Source organism: Callorhinus ursinus, unplaced genomic scaffold (assembly GCF_003265705.2).
Source record: "Callorhinus ursinus isolate GAN/ISIS: 27379988/994484 unplaced genomic scaffold, GSC_fseal_2.0 scaffold1, whole genome shotgun sequence".
NCBI classification, from domain to species: domain Eukaryota; kingdom Metazoa; phylum Chordata; class Mammalia; order Carnivora; family Otariidae; genus Callorhinus; species Callorhinus ursinus.
Genome location: NW_027397063.1, coordinates 143,733,700 through 143,754,154, shown reverse-complemented (window position 1 = coordinate 143,754,154; position 20,455 = coordinate 143,733,700). Strand labels below are relative to the sequence as shown.

Here is a 20,455-nt window from a genome sequence, read left to right as displayed (position 1 = left end):
TCTATGAGGTCTATGATTCTACATACAAATAGATATGAAATTCAATTCTGGACCTCACTTTGCCAGTGCTAAGGTGAATAATCAGTAGATAGAGCTATAAAATACTGTTTCAGTGTATAAATAGAGATCCATAAATCAGAATTAGATGCATTATTATGAATCTCATTAATGCTAACTCTAAAGCAGCAACTTAAATTCCCTCTTTTGGGAATTTTGAGAGCTCTTGACTTTGGGAGGCTGATTTGAACGGGTGGAGAGTAGAGGTAGAAGAAGTCAAGGAAATCTTAGGTTGCCTTATCGGCCAAGGGTGTGGCACAAGTCTAAAGGAGTTACCCATCGCCAGAGTGAAGCCTGCAAACTCCAGCACACTAGTTTGCACCCAGAAATAGTGGTGGAAACTGCTTTGCAGACAGGTCAGCCACACTGGCATTTCCTCCCATGGAGGTGCAGGGGGCATAGGGAGAGGGAAACTCAAGCAGAGTTCATGATGATCACCTGCATAGGGAGAGCTTCCTTCTGAGGCATCTTGTATGCTGAGGCTAAGGACTACCCCAAATCTTTTCCTATATGCAATATTCCCCATTAGCTCCAAGTGAGACTATTATCACATCCCTGGGGCATTCACAGTGGCTAAATAATGATTTTGCCAAGCTTTGTCAAAGACGGGTCAAATAAATCAGAATTAAATGTGAAAAGAGTAAAGGTGAATTTGGTACTTGAAAGGAAAACAATCAGGAATCGAACACCATACCCTCGAAGAGGATGGGTTTTTTCCCTCTACCCCCACCTCCTCTGGTTTTCTTGAATTTCAAAGGAGTTTTAAGAACTCAAGCCATCTGACCATTGGTGAGTGTGTGATACTTTCTACTCAAAATCTGGTCTTTTTTTAGTTCCTCCTTCCAAATCCAGCCATCCTGAGGTGCTAACAGAGAGACTATAAGAAAACATTGATGCAGGACAGCAGGGCACTGAGTGCTTGTTGTTTTGTGAGTTTTCTGTCCTCCCCTCATTTTACAAAGTTCCTATCACAGATGAGCCATTTCATTTTTATTATTTCTTGGATCCATTTACCTTCTTAAGTTCTCATAAAACAAAAGAAAAGTTTATTAGGTAAAGTTGAAACAAAAGCAAAAATTTTCTGTGTACCTTCTGTACAATTTTGTTGGTGAGTGTTTTGATCAGATGCACACACTCCTAACATCTCCGCGGTCTATTTTTGTCTTTAGAAGACTATCTATTAACAAAACTAATGACCACATCTGTGAGATCTGGATCAACACTTGAGCATGTCACATTGTTTAGTGATAATGAAATTACGGGTTCTATCTCTTGCCAATGATTTATGCCCCCTTTACTTACTTACAATCCATGAAAATCTTAGAGTATTTTAATCATGTCTTATTTCCAACTGCAGGAAAAGCTTTGAAAATATTCACTAAGTTCCTCTTTAAGTAGATTGGAAACCAATGAAAATGCAAATTTCATCAACTTGCTCTATAAAACACACGTAATTTTGTGTTCTACTTAGAGATATTCTGGAGTCTTCAGAAAGCATGTCTGCCTATTGGATCTCTTCCCGTACATTCACTCTTTCTCAATTTGGATTTTGAACCAGTGTGTTCTTTCACCTATGGAGCTTTGTTATTTCCATTGATCCCCTTGGAAAGTTTCCTGTCAGTGTAGTGTTTATACTGGTGTTGTTATTATCACAAGTTTTTCTCTGTGAAAAGGATTAAAAGACACTTTCCTCTGCCCATGAAGGTTAAACTCATCGGGCAAAACTCTCACCCTAGGTCAACAGAGTAATTTCCGTGATTTCTGTGCTGACTGCCAAAGCCTTAATGAATTCAGATAGACATCTCATCAAGTTAGAAAATAATAAATGGCTTCACTGCCTCTGTGTGCATTTTCTCACGGTCCATTATTTAACACTAAAGGGACAGACAAACTTGTCTTCAGTGGGAGTTGCCTTCAGAATCATTCAAGATCATAATTGGTCCCAAACCTTGATTCATTTTTTACTTGGGTCAGGAGAATTTATCCTCCTCTCCTCTCCATAAGAGAAGTTAACAACTATATTTTATACCATGTTTTTTCTACTTGTTTCTCCTTCACTGGCAGAGGGATGGTTTGACATTTCTAGGTTTGGTTTTTCTGTTTGTAAACATGACATTAAATGTGGTATGTTATCTGTCTGCCCATCAACGAGCTATCTGTGGTACAGTTTGTGAGGCAACGGGCTTAATGGAAAGGGTTGCAAGAAGGGTCTTGTGTGAACGGCTCTTCCAAGAAAGGTCCCCCTCTAGATCCATACCTCTCGTGAAATGTAACACTGTCCCTGTACATCTTTCCGATGGCTGTGCTCCAGGGGCAACAGAGATGGTTCAGGGAGAACATCCGGGAGTCGACAGAGCAGCTCGGAGAATGAGCTCAAGTGGTCGGACCACCAGAGGGCCTGGAGCAGCACAGACTCTGACAGTTCCAACCGCAATCTCAAGCCTACCATGACCAAGACGGCAAGTTTCGGGGGCATCACGGTGCTGACCAGGGGTGACAGCACATCCAGTACCAGGAGTACCGGGAAATTGTCCAAAGCAGGTAGTTAGTACTGAATGGGTTTATGTCCTGATGTATTTCCTAGATTCCACCCAACCCATACAGTCATTATCCCCTCTGGCTTCCAGTTAATTAATGATGATGATATTAATTGCTGGGATACCTGGGAAGTCAGAAGGTGCAATGAAAATACCAACCCTGTCTCTTCCTAGCTGTGTGCCTAGGTCAAATTACCAACCTCTCTAATCTTCGGTTTCCTTATCTGTTGTCAACCTAAAATTGTCAGGAGGCAATAATTGACCAAGAGCATTTATTTGGGATCAAAGCATTGCAATTCAGGGTACACAGATATGGGTAACAACCTAAATGGTGTCCCACTTGGGAGCAAAATCAGGGGTTTTTAAAGCAAGAAGGGAATGCTTGTATATGTTGTTTACAAAGAATTTTTGATTGGTGTTGGCGGTACAACTCTGATTTTGATTGAATATAATTGGTTTCAAAGGTTATCCCTAAGCCGCCTCTTACTGTAGCATGTTGTAGGTGTTTGAGCTGAGTCCTTGGTATTTTTGCAGTTTGGCCCGGTTCAAAAGTTCATGGTTCTACAGGTGAGGACGTGTCAAACACCCATCTCCTTAGTGGCCTCCTGACTCCATTTGAAAACCTCTTGACATAAGCGCCCCATGTCATTTCAACTTTCACACTATGAAATGTAGGTTGTAATAGAATATGACGTAACCCCCCCCACCGCCCCAGCAAACTATTGTATGTTAAATTTCAACTATTTATATACAAATGGTTACCAAGGCACCTGCACAAGGTAACTATTTAACAAAAGCTAGCTATTGTTTTTAATTTAATACTATGATCAGTTTCTTAAAACCACACTGTAAGGTAATTATAATATTAATAGTTTTGGCTGCTGTTTTGGCATGCTGTTAGTCTGATTGTGGGCAAGTTATTTAACCGATTTGTGTCTTGGTTTCCTCATCTGAGAAATGGGAATAATTGTATAATTAGGGACCTAATTATACAATAGGGACCTAATAATAATATAGGGACCTATATTGCAAGGTTATTTCAAGACTAAAAGAGTTAATATACACAAAGCAATTAGAATAATACCTGGCAGGTTATAAGCCCTCAATAAACACGAGTTCATGTTTATTTTTATTACAGCCACAGGGAAAGTGAGCCTCAGAAAGGCTTAGAGTTCCAAGTAGCCAGGTGCAGGTATCTCTTTTTTTTAACCTTGTGTTTTTCTTCTAAGTGAATAGTGATCTTTTGAGGTAGGTAGTTCAAGTTTGCATGGACAGTCTTTGGGAGTGAGCACTAATGAGAACCATGACCTGGAAACAACTTTAAACTGATGGAAACTTTAATACCATTAAAGGGGGTTCATATGAGTCCAAAAAATCCCCATCATGGTCTGCCATCTCTAGCTCCTCCGTCTCCAAAATCCCTCACCATTGTTTTCAAATTATTTTCAAATGTTCTCAATCAAAGTATCTCTTAGAATCCCAGGAAGGTAACAGATGACCCTTCAGTAGTTCTCCATGAATTCAGTGTGTGGTGATAATTTGTAATGTTTCTGTTTGGTTTGGGTTTTGCCTCAGAAGTTCGGAGCTAGGGTAGGGGTCGAGAGCTGTGATTCAGTGACACACCCTGGGTGTTGGACACACTGGGGATGCATTCACAGACCTGGGGTTGTAGAGAAGGGACGGGGATGGTGAATGGCCAACACTGACCAGAGATTAGACATGGGTTGTCCTAATTTGAGAATACTTTCCTATTCAAGCTTCACACTCACACTAGGGGGCACTCTTTGTGAAATCTAGGCTTATTATGCTAATGGTTTAAGATAATTATGTTGTTGAAAATGCTCCTAAGAAATTATCTCGTGTTTTCCTACACAGGCAGAAAACTAATAGCATTTAGTCACAGCCACTACTATATATATACATATTTCCTTCTCCTTAGAAAGATTCAGGTGGGCTCACACTGCCTTCTGCCCTCTGTCGTATCACCAATTGGTGAATTCTTGATGTCTTACTCTAATTAATTGCTCTTATATCCCACTATTGCAGCAACTGAAGTCAAGAAAACCCACTGTGGTACACTTGAGCTCTTGTAAACTAAGAAAGGTTAAATAGCTTTAAATCTCCTTAAAATGCAGAAACTAAGGACCTTAAATGGTACACTTAAAAATTCCAGCACACCAAAAGAGCTCTTAAGATTTTTAAATTAATCGTCATTGTCCATACACCCACCCCCCAATCACTTCCAAAGAAAAGCTCTTTGGAAACATTTAAAACACTTCAAGAATGCTAAAATGCCATGTTCTTTGAAGAATGATTAGAAATTTAAGTGCTTCAGACATTTTTTTCCCTTTTAATCTAAGTGTCTCCTTTTGAAAGCTTGTCAAGGTGCAGGAACAGAAAGCAAAAAAAAAAAAAAAAAAAAAGAAGAAGAAGAAGAAGAAAAAAAAATTAAAGGCGATCAAGATAGAATGTCAAAACAAGCTTACAATTTCCCAAGATGGTTTTATGAAGCAAAGCTGTCAATTTTGCTGTCATGGATCTTCAGAACAGCACAAGTTTTCAATTTTTTGCCTCATTATTCTCAGTGGAATTGCAAACTCTTTTTTTGACCTTTCAGAAACCAAGCCTGGAGTTGTGACATTTAAGTTACTCTTCTCCTCCTCTAATTGCATAGGTTTGAGCTTTAAATAGATAATGATGAGACTTTCTCCAGGTGGGGACATGCTTTCCTACATTTTGGAAGGAGCTTATTGCTGAAGTCTGAATGCAGAAGCTCATGCTCTGAAGGCCTGGGCTGTCTTTCCCTTAACGTATCCCTGACACCGAGCTTAGTGACAGTCACCTACCAGATGTTCAGCACATGGCTCCAGGGGTAGATGATGTCATTTTGTCACAACATCCTCCTTGTGGAGAGGACAGGAACGGTGCTTGTACCATAACCTCCGCTGCTTCTTGGTCGCAGCTATGAGGTTGGGAAATGAGCATGACATCTCTTTCTTTCCACCCTGGTCAAAGGACACTGCTTTACTATCGTCCTCTCTCGATCTCCAGAGCAGGGGTTCTCGACTGTAGGTGCGTCAGAATCACCTGAAGGATTTGTAAAAGCACAGATTGCTTGTTTTCAAACCATGCTTTGAGAACAAATGCTCTGGAGAAATAAGATATCCTTATGTTTTGTTTTAGTAATTTTACATGGCATGGTATTTTGTTTTTGGGATCCAAGCATATTCTTGTTGTTGTCAACTTCTTGTCTACATTCCAGAGTATTTTTGGAGCCAATGCAAGACACCTCCACCACTTCCTCTTCTTTGTGTTTATTTTCATTACAGTGCTAATGCATCCTGGATGTTCTCTTTCTCCTTGTAATTTCAGAAGTTTTAGGTCATTATATTGAATTTTCTGACCCCTGAATCTGGAAATATTTTCTTGAATTATTAATTCAGGGAAAAATACTTATGGTTCCGGGTCCTTATAAAAGAAGAATTGCATCAGACAAGATAAACAGACAAGGAAGGTTCTATTCATAACTATGGCAATAAGGGTCAAGACTATTGCAATAGGGGTGAAAGACTGAACTCAACCTTGCACTAACAACTTACAGGGGAGTTTGAAGCGCTGTAGTGAATCACTGGAAAAGCACTGGAGAAAGGTGGACAGGTGGTTGGTGAATTCAACTAAGTCATCTTCGCTGATTGGTGCTTATCAAAGTCAGTCTTCTTTCTACCCTTCCACAGAAACTGGCAGACAAGGGCACTAGTTCTCTTGATTGTTACATTTCAAAGAGATGGTTCCTGAATCCTCAAGAAAGATATACCTGGGTTAAGAGGCTAGTGGAAGATTTACACCATAAAGGGGCAGAAATGCTCTAAGAAAAAGGAGGTAGAGGGAAGCTCCTCTGGAAGAAACCCATCTAAAGTTTGGTCAAGCTGAGAAAAACTTTAAGGCCATCATCCTGATAGCTACTCACAATTTAGTCTGGTGACTTATATTTTACAAAAGAGGATACTAAGGTCTAAAGAAGTAGTCAGTTTAGGGGTGCCTGGGTAATGCAGTCAGTTAAGCATCCAACTCTTGGTTTCATTCAGGTAGTGATCTCAGGGTCATGGGATCAAGCCCCACGTCAGGCTCTGGGCTCAGCACAGTCTGCTTGAGTTTCTCTCTCCCTCTGCTTCTCCCCTCCACAATCTCTCTCTCTCTCTCTCTCTCTCTCTCTCTCAAATAAATAAATCAATCTAAAAAAAAAAAAAAAGAAGTAATCACTTCCTGAAGAAAACACAGCTAGTCAGTGGCAGAACAAGAACTAAAACTCAGAATGCTTCCTCCCTGGGGAGTAGGGAGCTCCAAGGAAATCTGCCCACACCCCTCCTCTCTGCCCAGTCAGTTTTCCATTTTGTTTTGCCTTACAATCTTTTACACAACCTTTCCCCCCCATTTTCCCCTTTTCCTTTTTCCTGTCTCTCTCTTGGGTGTTCACCAGAGTCCCCCATCAGTCACCCTGAAGTCTTGTCCCTACACCTTCCCCTCAGGGTCCAGATTCCACTCCTAAGCATCTGATTTGGGGCAGCATTGACTTCCTATGCTATATCTCCTAGAACTTGGCACAGTCCTGGTCAGGGCCCCAGCCCTACCTACATGTCACTCTGGAGTAAGGCGTGGCCCATGTGCTCCTGTTGCCTGGGTTTGAATGCAGACTCTGCCACACATGAAGTATGCTTGGGAAATTTACTTAACATCTCTGAGGATCAGTTCTCATTTTCAAAATGAGGTTGCTGTGAAAATGAAACTAGGTAATTCACATAGTGATTAGCACAGTGCTTGTCACATAGACATACTGTTTAAATATTTGCCATTGTTAATATTCAAGTCCCTGAGAAAAGGAGACCGGACACACTTTAACTCTCAGCACCCAAAGCAGTAAAGTTCTCAAATATCAATTTCACTTTTTTTAATTTTTTGAACCCTTCTAATCCTGTGCCTTTTATCCCCATCGCTAGCGTCCATTTTTGATCAAGAACTTCAGTAACACTGGCTGTGTGCACAGCATAGACTGATGTTTACAGGCTGTTCAAAGCTGGTTGTAAGCCAGCCAAAGAGGCCAGTTACTAACCTTGGCTTCATGGTGGTTGCTGAGCTATCCCCCCAAAGAGGGTTCACTGTCTCCATCTTTGCAAGTGTTGAGAGTTTAAGCTAAATCCGTCTCCTTTCTATCCTTTTAACCTGTGGAAACAGATTCTTTACATTGTCTTTGCACCGCATTCTCATTGTTCTTGCTGAAGGTGCTGCTTTTCTCCTGTTGATAGAAGGACATGATATTGCACATCAGTGATTAATAGCCAACTTCTGAAAGCCAAAAAGAAAAAAACACTCTGGATTTTCTTGTGGCGCATCAGCTGTGTGCATCCATACCCTCTCCTAACCCCCCCTCCCCTTGCCAGCACCAGCTGACACCTCACATTACTCAGGACATGCCGCCTTAGTCCCAACCCTTTCCTGCTGTCTGACCCCTCAGCCTGGAGGTGGGCTGAACCTATTTTGTATGAACTTCAGCGTTTGGAGGCAGAAGGATTTGTTATTGTTTATTGCTCTTGCTGTTGTTCTTTCTGCACTAGTGTCAAACTTGGACTGTAGCATCAAATCACATGGGGCAAGTTCACAAACACACCCTGCAGTTTGCCCTGGGGTTGCAACCTTGGGGACATCATGCCAGGATGCACTCTCAAAACGACTCTTAGCATTTTCAGATCTCCTTTTAGATTCTTTATTTTTCCCCCATACATTACTCAGAATCCATCAGCATTCTAAACTTGTTAGATGGTGCATCCTGAATTAACTTATAACTTTATCATTATTAATAATCAAGACGTGGGAGAAGAAGAGAAGGTTCCCAACTGAGAACACTGGTGGCAGTCCATGGCATACGTATATGCTTGCTTTCAGGAAGCAGTGTTGGGTCACAGTTAAACCTAGATCAGTCTGCCTGGCTCACATCCCGCTCTGTCACTAGCTGTATGAGTCGGCTTTAGTTATCGAACTTCTCTATCCTTCAACTTCCCTATCTGTACAGCCAGTAATAGTACTTATTAGTACAGTGTGTCCAGGTGCTCACACATACTAAGCGCTCAATAAATATCACTGTCTTCCTTCTCGAAAACTATGTCCTCCTCTAAATTCTCTCCGATGGCCCCTCTTCTCTGCAATTACATGCCGTATTCCTACCACTCATTTTTAAAGGTCTCCAATTTAATTCAAGGGCACATTTTAGAATCTTGAAAACAATGTTAACTCTTCCTTATATATGGTTTCCCTTTAATGACACAGAGGAATGCATTTTTAATGACATAAATCGATAGTTGTGAGCTAATAAATAATTTTAAAAATTTCTTGTACTATATGATATCATCCAAATCATCTGTTAGTTAGAATTCACTGATAAGGAAATGGGGCTTGGTGCATTTTCTCTTCAATGCTCTGGTTAATATTCAGTGCCCAGAACAGCCGTGGTCAAGGGTGCCAGAGCTCCTTGACTCTGGTCATGGTGAAGGGCAGGTAATGCCTAATGGATGTGGGAGATACCAGGTGTTTCCTTGTCCACAGTGGAGGGAGAGGGAGATGGTTGGGCTAGAGTCCACCTTGTAATCCAGTTACCTACATGTTTGCAAAATACACAGTCCACAATCCTCCCCATTATTTTACTCTTCTGTGTCGTCTAAAGGATGATCCAGCATTCTATGAAGGCCAAGCCCTTCTTTGTCTGCCTCTTGGACATATTAGTAAGATTTCTGTGACTATGTGAAATACGCGCCTTAAGCACTCGCAGTAGGAGAGACCCAGTTCTTCTACTCACCTCTGAGGGGAAAAGATTATTTCTGGCCATGCCTCTTCAAAATGCAGCTTTATGGATGTTGGAGAACCAGTACGTTAGAGCCATGCCATGATCAGCACATTCTAGGACTCCTTCTTAAACTGCAGTCTCTTTAATATCCACCTGGCATTTTATTCTCCTACCTCCAGTAAGACAGCCCTCTGGCTTTAATTACTCAGGGTGATGGGCATCTCCAGACATGGAGTCCGAAGCTTTAGGGTACCATTTACCAAGGTACCACCCTACGGGCATGTGAGAGGCTGAAAGAGAGTGCTCATTCTTAACCTCTCTTGTCCCAGGAAATGGACACATCTGAAAAATATGTAGCAGATATCTCAATAAAATGTGAGCCCCAAATGTTGCTCTGGTCCTGCAGCACTCACCTCGCATGGTTTAAGGATGGATTATGTAAACTAGGCATTTAGATCCAGAGCTCTCTGTGTTGGATGATTTTCTGATCCTTTTCTTCTGTGGCAGGTTCTGAGTCTAACAGCAGCACAGGCTCCTCGGGGTCTCTGCCCCGCACCCACGCACCCCTGCAGGGCACGCCCCTGGCTGCGGGCGTGGCCGCTGGCTCTCCGGGCTGTGTGCCCTATCCAGAGGGTGGAGCAGGGGGCCAGGCAGCCCCCAGCACCAGCTACATCCTCCTTCCACTGGAGGCTGCGACAGGCATCCCGCCCGGAAGCATCCTTCTCAATCCGCACACAGGTTAGTTCCTTACCTCTGCTATGGCAGGGACTCAAGATCAGAGTTCTGTTCTTGTGTTTGAGCTTATAAATTCGTCAGCAAGTTTTCTTAAAATTCCTGAGCAGGAGAGCTAGGTGCATGAACCATTGTGTAGGGTCTTGATTTGGGAAGAGAAGATCTATAGCTGTAATCTCTATCTCTATGTTGATAGCAATATTGATATGTAGTGATAAATATAGGTTCTTCCCAGAAATATACACTTTTTCCTCTGTCCTCTTTGTGTTGACCATGGTGTGTCTCAGGTATTCCTGGGAGCTAAGACCAGAGACCATAAAGTGATGATCTGGGAAATAACTAATTAAGATACTGTGTTTCGCAGACTAAATCCCGGCTTAGCCTCTTATTATGTCAAAAGTGTTTTTGCATCCAAGATATTTCACAAACTTGAAATATCAATTGGGACACATAGCAGATTCTTACCTAGAGGGGCGCCTGGGTGGCTCAGTCGTTAAGCGTCTGCCTTCGACTCAGGTCATGATCCCAGGGTCCTGGGATCAAACCCCGCATCAGGCTCCCTGCTCCGCGGGAAGCCTGCTTCTCCCTCTCCCACTCCCCCTGTTTGTGTTCCCTCTCTCGCTGTGTCTCTTGCTATAAAATAAATAAATAAAATCTTTTAAAAAAAAGATTCTTACCTATAGAAGTTGCTCTTTTGCCTTAGAATTTCACCCAGTTCCACTTGGGGAATAAGGAATAGCAGTGACAAATAGGACATAGGGAACAAATTCTTATGTATTTTAGGGATCCTAGGACTAGACTGGTTTTGGTGAGGTTTGGAAAATTGGTAACTTCAATGATGATTATTTTTTCCATGATCAATGGTTCTTTATTTTTTAATTTCTCTAGTGGTCAGTTAACTTCCACACTGATTCCAAAGAACCCAGGGCATTGGGCAAATAGACTGACAAGCATCTGCCTCATAGGGGAAACTTCTCAACCAGGGGGAATTGTGCCCATGCCTCCAAGGCCATTTTGCAATATCCACCGACATTTTGATTATCATGACTGAGAGAGGAAGGGGCTGCTACTGGCATCTAAGAAGGTAGAGGCCAGACATGCTGCTAAACATCCTACAATGCACAGGACAGCCCCTTCCAACAGAGAATTACCCAGCCCAAAATATCAGTAGTGCCATGGCTGGGAAACCCTGGGTTAGAAGGCTTGACATTGACTAGTTGCCTCTTTGGAAGCCTTTATAAGTAATTGGAAAAAAAATTGAATTATCTCAAAAAATGTCTGTGGTTTGGTTTCAACAATTCCAGAGTATTTCTGTGATTAGCTAAACTTGAAAAAGCAAAAGTGGATGAGAATCTCATAAAAGCAATCTGACTCAATCTTTTCACGTATATAGCACTACTAGTAATTAGGAAATTCAGAGAAACATGAGAATGATAGTAAAATAGTTACTTGAATAATTGCCACATTTTCATGAAAACATATGGCACATTCTCAAGGCAGGGTGTTTGATGGAGACATTTTGAAAATGCCATAAGCTTGAGGGAAAAGAAGGCATAATCATTTTATTGAAAACCATTTGAAAGCTTTCAGAAGAGATACTTCTAAGGAGAATATTAGATTGCTTTTATTTTATTTGGATCATTGGAAGCACTAAAAGGAAATTAAAAGAAAACCAGGATTATAGTCATTACTCTGGGCACTGATCGAAGTATGGTCTGACTCCGTTGGCTTAAATCCCTTCACTTCTAATTGAGATGGAGGGCTTGCTGACAAGAGCACACACGGGCATTAGTTTTGAGTCATTTGTTTTAAGCAAAATTGCCGTGTTTCAAAAAAGCTCAACAGAGTATTTTTTAGGGTATAATGAAGAAATATTATTTGTAATGATATAATGGTTATGCATGTGTTATGTGTATATTATCATGTATAATCTTGCTTATAGAAAAAGAAAGAAAGTGATTTTTGGTGTCAAGTCCCAATTTCTTATGTATCAGATCCAGTCATTTAGAGCTGTTACCAAAATATCTCCTTTGAAAAAGGATCCTAACCAAGGAAAAGGATCTAATCACACATACAGTAGCTTCTCTGTATGCATCTCTCTGATCTGACAAATGCTTGACATTAAATATCCCAAGACCAGAAGGAAAATGTATTAATATATTAATATATTGTATACCATGGTTGAGTGGTAGGATCGAAGGGGAATGATGTTTCTTCTTTCCTAGAATGTGTTTATTTTTGTAAACTGAAAATATGTATGTGTGTGTGTGTACAGATCCATCATGTATTCAGATATATGTGTGTGTGTGTGTGTGTGTGTGTGTGTGTGTATGTGTCTATGGTGTGTATGTGTGCATGTCTCTCTGTCTGTCTATCCATCCATCTATTTATTTAATCTCCTATGATTCTACTATTGAAACTGGAAATTTGCCTCCTTTGGATTGGAACTCATCTTTCTCTGTCATTGTTGTGAACTCCTGAAATCCACACCTCTCCCCTTCCTTAAATATGTGGTAGAAATTCTTTGGGGTTAGGAACCAATAGCATATGACTAGTTTACTTCTTGTGTGAATAGCCCTTGGGATTCATTTCCTTGTTACCAGCTCATTTATAAGCTCCTTGTGGGAAGGGGCCATTCTTGGCTATTTTTTTACTTTACTAGAGTGGATAACAAAGTAGTCTTAGGCACTGTGCTCAAAAATTACATAGTATTGAAATAATATCTACTACTCATTATATGTTGATGTGCATAGTAAAACAGTTTTTTTATCTAATATATTTGAGATTGTGGTTCATGTATGAAACTATGATAAAATACCTGTCTTTTATTTTTTTTTTTATTTCAGTATAGTTGGCGCACAGTGTTATATTAGTTTCAGGTATGCAACATAGTGATTCAACTTCTCTGCCTGTTATGCTGGGCTCACCACAGTGTAGCTCCTATCTGTCATCATACAGTACGATTACAGTATCAATGATTAGATTCCCTCTGCTGTGTATTTTATTCCTATGACTTACTCATTCCATAGCTGCAAGCCTGGACCTCCCATTCTGCTTCCCCCATTTTGCCCATCCCTTCATCCCCCCTCCTCTGGCAATCACCAGTTTGTTTTCTGTATTTATAGGTCTGATTCTGCTTTTTGTCTGTTTATTCATAAAGTATCTATCTTAAGCAGACAGAAGACAAGCAATAATTTGAGAATACCAAGGTGCCTGCCAGTCATGTCTACCAAATGAAACAAAAATGAAACTTCCTTTGTGGGCACAATTGACTTGCCTCTTCCTAAGTACCAAATATTTGGCAACCTGAAACCAACCCACCCACATATCTTCTCGCAGTTCCCCAAATGCGATCACATTTTATTTTGTCTGGCCTTAGACTCTGCTCTCAGCCAGTCTGTTTCTAACTCAAGACCTCTGGCCTATCCTTTCTTTGCTTTTCAGGCATCTAGATGAGTGAGCTGCTGCAGAGGCTCTTTTTCAAAGTTATCCCCGTATAATGTATTCATCCTCACAAGGCAAGCCTGGGTTTGACTCTTGAGTTTGATCTTCTTCCTGCTGTCCTGGACTTGGCCTCCTTTTAGAAATTTTTAGCAGAAAGCTCGTCTTTGTTTGGCTATTTTCTTTCAATTTAGAGCTATCCAGAGATGCCAACAGGCATTAACATCCCCCAAGTACTCATTAATCCCCATATCTCTTGTTTTGCCATTTCGCTTTGCCTTCATCTGGCACAAATTCACAAGTGAGTGATGTAAGGGCATGCCATCGGCTGGGACTTTGCTTTGAGCAGCCTTTTAGGGCTCATCTCTTTGAAATACTCCTGATGGATCCTCCTAACACTACACTTTGTATTTTTCACAGGACTTCTGGCATCTATTCTACTTCTTTCTTATTTTTTTCCACCTCTTTCTTAAATGTACCATGAAGATTTTGTGTGTGACATGGCCCTCAACGTATCTTTGCGAGATTTGAATTGACCTTTGTCTATCCATAATCAGCAGCATCCTTATGATTTGATTGATCACCTTCTAAGGACTAGGAAAGGAAAAATCTCTTTTTCTCATGCCCTCTCTATCTTTTTTAATAAATACCCTTCTGCCAAATACATGGCAGAAATGCTTTGGTATTAGAAACCAAGAGCATTTGATTACTTTGTTTCTAGTATGAATTGCCCTTGGGTTCATTTCCTCATTACCAGGGTATTTATAAGCTCTTTGTGGGGAGGGATCAGACTCAGGTTTTTTGTTTTTGTTTTTGTTTTGCATCTCCGGAATGGATAACCAAGCCTTAGTCTTCATGCAAGGCTCAATAATTATATAATAGTAAAATTATATCTACTGCACAGAATGCCTGGGTGGCGCAGGTGCTTAGTATCCAACTCTTGGTTTCCACTCAGGTTGTGATCTCAGGGTCCTAAGATCAAGCCCCACGTCGGGCTCTGCCCTCAGAAGGGAGGCTGCTTAAGACTCCCTCTCCCTCTGCTCCTCCCTGCCACTCGCTCTCTCTAAAATAAATAAATAAAATCTTTAAAAAAATAATATCTACTGCACATTATTCATGTTGATGTGGAGAGTGGAGAGGTTTTCCACCTAAGGCCATGTATTGAGGGGAATGAGCACTCGGCCAGCTCGTGGCAGCCCGACTTTCCTGCACCCTTTACCTGTGCCAGCACACATGCCAGGGCCTGCCAGGCATGCTCGCGCAGTTCTGGACATGAAAACCTCTTTTAAGCTGGATGGTCCTAGGCCAACTGTCTCTCCTTCCCCTTTGGTCTTCAGCAGCTGTCATTCAAACTAATTGCCCGTATCCAGTTGTAATTGCATCTGGACTGGCAGAAATGGCAGCATCTAGAGAGGCCAGCATTGCCTGACTTGAAAACCAATAGTCGCCTGTCCTAAGTCTCTTAGGAAATCATGTAATCATGTCTGTTCCCTTCCCTGGCATATCCATTTTACTTGTTTCAGTCTCTTAGGTCTTTCCACCCCTCCTTAGTGAGTATAAAAGCAGTCTTCTATTCTCTCTCTTCTCTTCCAGAAGAACCTGCCACCTCTCTCTACCTAAGGGAGTTCTGAGTACTTTTCATATGCAATTATATGGAAACCTTTCTTTTGCCTGCTTCATAGCACATTAATAATATTTCACACAGAGGATCTAAAATTTATCAAAAAGGACATTTGAATAATTTGTGGTTATGTTTTTCACCCCAATTATGGTCCGTTTTTTACGTTACCTTACTTCTCACTGGGATAAATTGGAAGTCATAGGAAATATAGTAAAGATCATTTTATTTTTACTTTCCGTCTTTGGGGAGAAAAAAATGGGTTGCAGATTTTAAATCCAGAAGAAAGTTATTTTTTTAAAAAAAGCATTTAAAACAATTAAATGTATCTAAAATTAAATGACAGTGATAGGAAAACAAGTGCCTGTGAAGAACATTAACATTTTTTTTAAATACCTCTAAATTTAGTCATTGTTCTGTGACTATAATTCTGGCACATTTGCTTTTCCATCACAGCACATTGTGATTGGTTATGAAACTGTTGTCAGAACTTCCTTAGTTCATGAATATGCAGCATTTAAGGGTTTCACGTTGCACACACACAAGTATATTTGGGCTGAAAATGTGGGGTAATGATGGGTACACTAGGGTCCCATTACAGTTCCTAACGGGCCTGAAATCAAGTCCTGGGAGCAATTGGTTTGGCTTCACTACAACCCCACTGTTTGCATTCCAAACCTACTCTAAAATATTTTCTCACTGTAATTTGTCAAACACACATACCTGGCCTGTAGCCTTGGCAGGTATTTGAATGTATGAACCCCTGTGTGAACACTATCTGGAAGGAGACATAGGACATGACTAGTCTCCCAGGAGGCTCCCTCCTGCCCCCTGAGAGGTCCCACTTTTCTGACTTCCATTACCATTAAGTTCTGCCTGACCTTGAAGGTATTAGAAATGCAGTTGCACATTTCCCTAATGGCTGCCCTTTGGGGACTGGTTTCTTTCACTTGGTGTATATTGGCTAATTATTTCCCATTTTATAACAGTCTGTTCTTGTTGGATACCACACATTTTTTTTTTCTCCCCACTAGAATACTATTTCGTTTGGGTCAGGTTTTTTTTATCTTCATTCTAACCTGTTGTGTTTTGTTGCTAATTTTCCGCATATCACTGGTGGTCTTTGGTTGTTTTTCATATATGTTATTAATGAAAAGGGCTGTTTTCCTCAACCATCACATGCTCTCATGAACCCCATATACCGGAACTATGTGAGGGGAGGCTTTCAGCTATGTGCTTGGGAGGAACTTAGCAAGCTGCCTCCGATATCCCCTTAATGCAAATCAGCATATTCTGATTCTTCTCATTCTTTACCTGCCAGTCCTGGCTGTGATTCCACCTTAAAACATGTCCCCCACCCCTCCTGACTTCTCGCGTGTTAATGATTTCAGTTATGATTGGACTTTTGTCATCAGACCTTGTTGTAGCACGTACACCTTGTGTAAACTTGGATACTCCACTGAAGTTATTTGGTGTGATGGGAAGTGAATGGACTTTGGAGTCACTCTGACCAGGGCCATTTCCTGACTCTCGCGTACTGATTTGGCCTTTCTGAGTGAGTTGCTTGGTCCATGCGGGCACTAATTTTTTTGTCTCTAAAGTGGGATGAGATCGCATGTCGGTGGGGTCACTGGAAGAGCTGAGCTATGTGTGTAAGGTGCCTGCCACACTGGAACTTGATTGGTTCTCCCTTTCTTTCCCTCCTCTTTCCCTCGCTTCCATCTGCCGCTCCTTTGGCTCCTTCCTTTTTCCTGTGACTTCTGGTGGGCCTTCACTGCGTCCTGTGCAACATAGGGAGATGATACTGTCCTTCCTCCCAGAGTCATGCTGGGGATCCGATGATACTATTTTGTAAACCATAAAATATTCCTCAAATAATAGTAATAACAATAGCGAGCCATGCCATCATTTCAAAAGGCAAAACAATGTATATTTGCTTCACCATCAGGAGATGATGCTGTGATGCTTATATTATGCATCATCTTCAAAATCTGAACCCCTGCGTGCTCCTTGTTGTGTCTGTTTAGAGAAGCGAGCATGTGGATGTGGTATGTTCTGTTGCGTGTGTATCGGGAGCACTGATCGCCATTCTGAGTTGGCAACAAGCTGAGTGGAAGAAAAACAAATGTATTGGTAAATAATATGTAAGCCAGGGTAGCCGGAATTCTGTAAAGGGAAGGCAGCCCTATCTCTCAGTGTGTGCGATCTTGCTGATAATGGCGAGGTGCAGGCGGCAAACACACGGTTTCGTGAAGATTGCTTCTCCACAGGCCTTCTCCACTGGGCGCCACTGTGCACAGACGCGCTTAGCTTTAGCGAATCTCCCTGAAGGCAGTGTGTTTATTCGTTGCTTCTTAAATTGCTCTGGGCTTGCACCGTTAGCTAGCTTAAGCAGATAGGTCATAAACAGGAAAGTCTTCATGGTGGTGAAGGTTCTGCTGTCCTAGATTTCCACCTCCCTGCCCCTTTACCTTGGGTTACTTGTTGCATATCTATCAGTATGGTTCTTCCTGCTAAAGGCGAGACCGAGGAGCTCACCTGAACCCAGCTCCGATTCCATTGCAGGCCAGCCCTTTGTGAATCCTGACGGAACCCCTGCAATATACAACCCCCCCACCAGCCAGCAGCCCCTGCGAGGCTCGATGATGGCACAGTCCCAGCCGCCGCCGCAGCAACAGCCTTCTCCTCAGCCACCCCAGCCACATATGGCCGGTCCGCTGGTCACTCAGGTAGAAGCTGGTGGGAAGGTGGGGAGGGGAGGTGTTCCCAGGCAAAGGCTGCAGAGTTCTCAGAGCAGCGACTGGTGCCTTAGGAGGAGGTGATACTTTTCACTGGGGCCACTTCCACCCACTCATATGTAAGACCTGGCAGCCTAGAGCCCTTGATGGCAGGTTGATAAGATTTCATCTGGATGCTCAAGTTTAGATAGACGTGAATGCCCCATCCAATGATTTGCATGGTGAGCACACTGCGCTAGGGAAAACGAATGCCAAGTTGTCTCTGAGGCCTAGATGCTACTTCTAAGGCATCACGGAGCCTGACTGAGAGACTGAACCCATAACCTCAACCAAGCTTTCATATCATCCTGCTCACTCATTCCCAGCACAGACCAAGGACTCATGTCTGCAAAGGGATAGTACTGAATGCTTCATCAATTGGAAGAACAGATATCAGTCCATTCTGAGGTGGCCTGCCTGTTCTTCAAGAAATGTAGAGTGGTCCTCCCTTCCTAGAGCAACACTTGGAAATAGCCACAGAAATCTGTAGTGTTCCCAGGAGGTTGCCAGAGTGAACCTCATTTGTAATTTTTTCCCTTACTTCTCAGTCCCTGTGCAGTATCTTTAGACCCAGTGGATTTGACTAACAACAATGACATGAAAAGTATCACAGTGACTTCTGAAGGCAGTGTTCACTCTGAGCAAACATGCCTCCTGCAAGGCTGGCTGGCTGTGCTCTGCCTGGCATTGACTTCCCGTCGGTGGCTGGTTCCCCTCTCTGGAGGGCACTGAGCCAAGAGGACCTGTAGGGTGGTGTAGGTGGTGTGCTTCCAATAAGCCAACCTTCCTGTGGGATTTCTGCCCCCCAGTGCTTCCCCGTTACCTGATCAGCTTTTTCTTTCCTCCAGTCGGTGCAGGGGCTGCAGGCTTCCTCCCAGTCAGTGCAATACCCAGCGGTCTCTTTTCCTCCCCAGCATCTCCTGCCTGTGTCTCCAACTCAACAGTTCCCCATGGTACCGTATTCCATGTGTGCAACCTTTCCCCTGGGAGAGCATGTCCACCAGTTTTATTACTTTCCTGTGCAGGGCTGGCTGATGCTGGGTGGGTGCCCCGGACTGACTGTGAGGGGGCATGAGTTGGGGTCTTATTCCAGAACATTGCACCCCATCTCCAAAATAATGGTTGCCATTCTGTCATCTGTTCCACGCTTGCTGATTCTGCAATTGGGTACCCTTTTAAGAATTTACTGGCTAAGCAGGGATTGAATGCCCCGAGAGTTCGAAGTCAGAAACAGAGAGATGTGAACTCAGCGTGATGGCTTGGGAAACAGCTTAAAGTTAGTTGAGGTGGTCATCACTCTGTGCTACTAATGTGGGGGGTTCCCCTAGCTCCCTGATCCCCCACTCTCCCTTCCTTTCCCCATAATGAACTAGGTCCTTTTGGACATCGAGAAGGAGCATCGCCCCGAAATTTCAGGCCAGGCCAGTAAAAAATACTCTCCAATATATCATGACACCATGATGGCTCCATCTCTGTAGCAGCTGTGGGTGATGGTGAATACAACCACTTCTGCCTCTCTCCAGAAGGCAGAGACTGTGGTTACTTCTGGGAAGCCCTGCTGACCTTTCAGGACCAAGGACACCAAGCCCTCCTTGTCTCAGCACCATCCCGAGGATCTCAAACCCTTGGTGAAAAAATAATGATTTGTTTCCATTGGAAGAGGGAGATTCGGTCAAATTGTTTACCATCTCTGATCCTCCAGATGATTAAAATCTTATTATGTTCTCTTGTTGTTCTGGACAGAGAATTCCTTTCAGTTATTGTTTCCAATTGGTACGCCCTCCCTTGCCCACAGTGACAAGAGTGTGGCCTGTGCCTGCCTCTGTGTGCCTCTCCCGTTACTAGGCTGCTCTTGCTAATTTCCTCTTTGTTTCTGGGCAGAGAGACGATGTGGCGACACAGTTCACCCAGATGAACCTGAGCCGGCAATCCTCAGGAGAGACTCCTGAGCCCCCATCTGGTCCTGTCTACCCGCCGTCTCTCATGGCACAGCCAACCCAACAGCCAAGCTACGTCATTGCCTCTACAGGCCAGCAGCTCCCTACGGGGGGGTTCTCAGGCTCTGGACCTCCCATCTCCCAGCAAGTCCTCCAGGCCCCTCCCTCACCACAGGGATTTGTGCAACAGCCTCCACCTGCACAGGTGAGTGTGCTTTTCCTCACACCTGTGACCTATAGCTTGTTCGCTGGCTGTTTTGACATCTACATTTCCACGTAAAATATCACCAGGTCAACCTGGTGTGGCTCTTTCTGGTCCATATTGATATTCCCCACCTCCAGAACCTGATCTGTCCTATTCAGCAGTTGTGCAAAGCTGTGGGGCTCAGAAAGTAAGTTGAATGAAACTGACCCAACTTCCCATGATACAGTGCGGGGAGTGTCCCATTTTCCAGGCTGCTGGTACGGGAGCCACGCAGGAAAGCGTTCCCTCCCATGCAACGTCCTGCTCACTGGATTGCCTA

The 20,455-nt window shown here is 42.8% G+C and overlaps 1 protein-coding gene across 20 annotated transcripts in view; it reads left to right on the top strand.

Moving 5' to 3' along the window:
- The window catches only part of ARPP21 (cAMP regulated phosphoprotein 21), a 153,797-nt gene that overhangs the window by 79,160 nt on the left and 54,182 nt on the right, over positions 1 to 20,455 (top strand). For 12 of the 20 annotated variants that reach the window (XM_073902226.1, XM_073902222.1, XM_073902234.1 and 9 more), the window contains 5 exons: positions 2,369 to 2,601; positions 9,934 to 10,164; positions 17,783 to 17,946; positions 18,843 to 18,947; positions 19,876 to 20,136. In XM_073902226.1, coding sequence (XP_073758327.1) covers positions 2,369 to 2,601; positions 9,934 to 10,164; positions 17,783 to 17,946; positions 18,843 to 18,947; positions 19,876 to 20,136 — 994 coding nt within the window. The remainder of the gene's footprint in view (positions 1 to 2,368; positions 2,602 to 9,933; positions 10,165 to 17,782; positions 17,947 to 18,842; positions 18,948 to 19,875; positions 20,137 to 20,455) is intronic. The other 8 variants (XM_073902285.1, XM_025871053.2, XM_073902257.1 and 5 more) reach the window with 5 other exon arrangements.